At 43.3% G+C, this 4,623-nt stretch overlaps 1 protein-coding gene across 2 annotated transcripts in view; it reads right to left on the reverse strand.

Annotated features, from left to right (window-relative positions):
• c2h17orf67 (chromosome 2 C17orf67 homolog) overlaps nucleotides 1–3,106 on the reverse strand; it is a 5,244-nt gene extending 2,138 nt beyond the window's left edge. Inside the window, exons 1-3 of one of the 2 annotated variants that reach the window (XR_004333206.1) lie at nucleotides 2,946–3,106; nucleotides 1,429–1,529; nucleotides 228–349 (exon numbers count right to left, since the gene is read on the reverse strand). Coding sequence is in view for 1 of the 2 variants with exons in the window: in XM_032524298.1 (XP_032380189.1) it covers nucleotides 233–349; nucleotides 1,429–1,529; nucleotides 2,946–3,000 (273 nt within the window). In the remaining variant the exon portion in view is untranslated. Of the gene's footprint in view, nucleotides 1–217; nucleotides 350–1,428; nucleotides 1,530–2,945 lie in introns of both variants that reach the window. The other variant, XM_032524298.1, reaches the window with a different exon arrangement.
• Nucleotides 3,107–4,623: the final 1,517 nt, after the last annotated feature.

A 4,623-nucleotide genomic window follows, 5' to 3' on the forward strand; every position in this document is an offset into this window, starting at 1 on the left:
TCATATTGATATCGTATCTTGATGATATCGTATCGTGTTGATATCGTATCGTGTTGATATCGTATCTTGATGATATTGCATTGTGATGATATCGTATCTTGATGATATTGCATCGTGATGATATCGTATCATATTGATATCGTATCTTGATGATATCGTATCATATTGATATCGTATCTTGATGATATCGTATCGGGAGGCGTCTGCTGATTCCCACCACTAATCGCCGTGATCAGACGGGGTATCCGTAGTTCCTGTCACATCGAGGGTAGCAATGGGGGTTCAGCCAGTGCTCCAGGTTGACCTCCTGGGCCCTCTGATCCAGAACCTGCATGTGGAGCAGATGCTCCTGCATGGGAGGGGGGGGGGGGGGGGGGGGGGCATGGTAAGAAGAAACAAGAAAAGCTGATAACTGTAGGACTGTTTTGCTTCCCCACATTTGCACAAATTAAACCAAATGTTTGAGTGTGTGTGTGTCTGAAGGCCCATTTCCTTGTGTGTGTGTGTTTGTGTGTGTGTGTGTGTGTGTGCGGGTGTGTGTGTGTGTGTGGGGGGGCTTTTTATTCCTCTCCTTTCAGTTTCGCATTGGACCACAACAGCACTACACAGCACCTGACAGCACATAGTGAAATTACAGAGATGAGTGGAGCTAAACAGAAAAGGAAACATGCCCCGACCTGTACAATGATGAATTCAAAGCATGGAGAGAGATGACTTTAGAGGTAAGGATGCTTCAGTGAGATTACAAGATCTTTTTTTTCAGATTCACACAGATTTGTATTATATCTATTCAAAAACAGTTTTTTTTAATAAATGTATAGGTTTTGGGGTGATTTTTTTTCTAAAGCAAGTCACCAAGGCTCTATTGTCAGATAGGAAATAAGGACTAGATGACATCATTAGTGTGAATTACCTAATGATCCTGAATGTGCTCAGACAAAATTCCCTCTTATTCCACAATGACTATATGCCATACTTGTAATTGATTTCAAACTAGAATTGAAATGATTGATGATTGATGATGATTATGTGCAATCTCTGTCGACTTGAATTTTTTTGCACTATTTGCATTTTTTTATTTGTTCATTCATTAACAGTATTTTAAATTGTCTTTTGGATCTGTGTTTTGTGTCTCTTTTACAGATCAAACATTTGAGAAAAGCAAATTCATGAAGAATACATTTCTTAAAATATTATCTTTCAAAAATAAACCGATGAAGTGAGTAAATTTACAATATCTATCTAAACCACACTCACAATGCAGCAACACTATATAATAAAGCTTAAGTCTTTATAATGCCGTAAAGCTGCATTGCAGTGTATTGTTTATATAAGGAAGGTTAACAGTAGAACTCAGTATGATCATTAATGAAGTGGATCTCCATCTTGGATGTAGTATCTGTGCTCTTTGCTCTGAGTGAACCGTACCCTCATTGGCTCATCGGGGTGGCCAGCCTTCCTTGGCCGTTCCTGCCTCTTGCTGCGGAGCAGCTGCTTGGCGAAGCTCTCCTTGATGATGGGGTTGGCCTCTGGGGAAGAGAGAGAGAGATCAATGGTTACTTTTATGTCATGTGATCACATCCAATTCTTCTTCTGCCGCTGGGAAAGAAAAGAGTTTATATAGATGGACTTAGATATAGTGATGTGTGTGTGTGTGTGTGTGTGTGTGTGTGTGTGTGTGTACGTGAAGGACGTTTCAACTACACCCATTGAGACAGCTTAGTGCTGTTAATGCAGTGTCCTCCTCCTTAAGGTCCATATCCTTGTGTGTGTGTGGGTGTGTGTGTGTGGGTGTGTGTTTGTGTGTGTTTGTGTGTGTGTGTGTGTGTGTGTGACAAACACGTTAATTAGTGAGCTTCAGAGGTGAGGGTAGAAGTATTTTTGAATTTTGTTGAGAGTCGTGTGTGTGTGTGTGTGTGTGTGTGTGTGGTGTGTGTGTGTATGGGGTGTGTGTGTGTGTGTGTGTGTGTGTTGGTTCGCAGTATCCAGAGAGACTCTGGAACTAAGACTGCTCTGAGTTTAAGCTCTGCCTGAGTTATTTTGTTTTGTCTCTGAACATAACAGCTGTTTGCTTCGTGGCTTGCTATTGGCTAATCAGGATAACATTCCTCTCACTGAAAGCTGTGTTCAGACCATGAATAACACCTCTCACCGCTATCTGCTGCTGGTGAGCTGTGGCTGACCTGATCTGTTAGCTAGTCCATGTGAGGCTTCCCCAAGGGAGCTGTACACACACAACACACCCACACAACACAAACAACACGACACCCACAAACACACACACACACACACACACACACACACACACACCCAGGCCCCTCTCTCTCTAACCCAGGCATGTGTATTGGGAGGCAGAAGGTAACAAAGTGCCCATTCATCCTCCTGAGTCCCTGGGGAGTCAGGCAGCACGTGACCCCAGCAGGCAGCTTGGCTGGCTCTCTCTCCCTCTCCTGCCAGAGGAAGCTGGATCACCCCAGCTCTATCAACACAAGGCCAGAGCCGCCTCTACTGCTGCTGCTGCTGCCCGGGGCCTCACATCGACGTGGCAAAAACACTCCCAACATAGCCATCTCATTGGGAAAGATTGGATTTTCAGAAAAATCTTTAATTGTGCAAGTTTTGCGCAATTTCGCTCTGTGTTCAAAGAAAGAATGCATACTGAAATGAAATCAATGGTACATGGAAATGCACTCTTTGTACATAAAACACAATTTCACTGTCTCGATACAGCCTCTAAATGCATAGCCATACGACAAAAGAAGGATTATTATCATCATTATTCTGTCATATTATGCTTTTTACCTAATTGACCTGAATCCAATGACTTACTCACTGCTGCAGGAGATAATGGTATTCTTTGGAATTCAATTTCAGCCCCCCCCATAAGTCACTGTGAGAGGCTCCGGCTCTCCCCGGGTAAATCCCTGAGAGACTGAGTTTCCTACCTGTGGAGATGGTCAGCAGGACCCCGCACAGCAAAAACACCAGCAGCTTCTTCATCTTCTTCACCTTTCTCCTGCCTGAGCCTTCTCTGCTCTGGGGTCCCGACCAGAGGGGGTGGGGGGTGGGGGGGGAATCCTCCGCCTCCTCCACCTCCTTTTGCACGTCACCCGCAAACTGTCCCATACCTGCTCATGTTACGGAGGAGTTACTTAAAATAGATCATTAGTGATAATATAAGATATATAATTTATCATGGGTTCACTAAAATAATTCAACGAAAGGTAGCATATAGAAAATAAAAATAAAAAATGTAACAATTAAAGCTTCAGTAGGTAACTTTTTTTAAAATGTATTTTTTACATATTTGTTAAAAACTGCCACTATGTCCTGACAGTAGAATATGAGACAATAATCTGTGAAAAACAAGCTCCTGTGGCTCCTCCCTGTGCTCCTACTGCCACTTGCAGAAAAACACCGCTCCCGTGCAGAAACAGCCAATCAGAGTCAAGAGGACTGTCTTAGCTGGTCATCACTCTGTACGCGCTGCTCAACCCCTCCCCCGCACAGCGCGTACCACCGTTCAAGCTCAAGATTGCTAGTGCACTGCTGCTTTGCTAATCGCGAGAAACAACTTTCAGGAAAACTGCAAATTTCTCGAGTGACACCTGCTCGAAAACAAAGACGGGAAAACGAAGAAGACCGATGACAAAAAGCGAGCTAAAAGAAAGAACTAACCAGCCCGAAATACGAGGGTCAACATCGGACGGTTTTTCAGAGCTGCGTGAAGCTGACACCCCACCCACGTCAAAAAATTCAGCAAATATTCTGAATGGTTAGTGCTCCGTTTGTGCAGGTTTGTGCCGTTTAAATTTTCGTTTGTGCAGTTTTGGTTTCTGAGATATTAAAAATTATTTTTTAGCTCCATCTAGAGTCACCATCCCCCATATTGCTCCAAACAAAACCAAAGTGGGCTAGTTCGTTAGTGCTATGTTTGTGCAGTTTGTGCCGTTGAATTTTCGTTTGTGCAGCTTTCGTCTTTGAGATATTAAAAGTTAAATTTGGGCCGATGACGTCCACCATCCCCCCTATCGCTCCAAAACAAACCAAAGTGGGCTAGTTCGTTAGTGCTCCGTTTGTGCAGGTTTGTGCAGTTAAACCTTCGTTTGTGCAGCTTTTGTTTTCGAGATATTAAAAGTATAAATTTTGGCCGATGACGTCATCCGCCCCCATTTTGCTCCAAACAAGACATTGTCAACACTGAAAACTGAAGAATTAAAGAACTAGCCCACTTTGGTTTTTTTGGAACATGATAGGGAGGTGACGTCTCAGGCCAAAATTATAAACTTTTAATATCTCGAAAACAAAGCTGCCAAACAGGTTTACTGCACAAACCTGCACAAACGGAGCACTAACCATTCAGACTATTTGCTGAATTTTTTGACGTGGGTGGGGTGTCAGCTCACAGGGAGCTACGCCTCCTGAAAGGATTCAACACGGATTCAGAGCTAGCGTTAGCCCATTTCTGCTCGACATGTAAGTACCCTGCGTATTTGTTTCATTTTTTAAGAACTACACAAAGAATCGATGTTACAGTACACTTTCAGTACACTGTGATAGCGCAAATCTCAGTTTACTGCGTAGCTTGTGGCACGGCAGGACTTGTTGTAGCAGGTGAAGATT

The sequence above is a fragment of the Etheostoma spectabile genome, chromosome 2 (genome assembly GCF_008692095.1).
Source record: "Etheostoma spectabile isolate EspeVRDwgs_2016 chromosome 2, UIUC_Espe_1.0, whole genome shotgun sequence".
NCBI classification, from domain to species: Eukaryota; Metazoa; Chordata; class Actinopteri; order Perciformes; family Percidae; genus Etheostoma; species Etheostoma spectabile.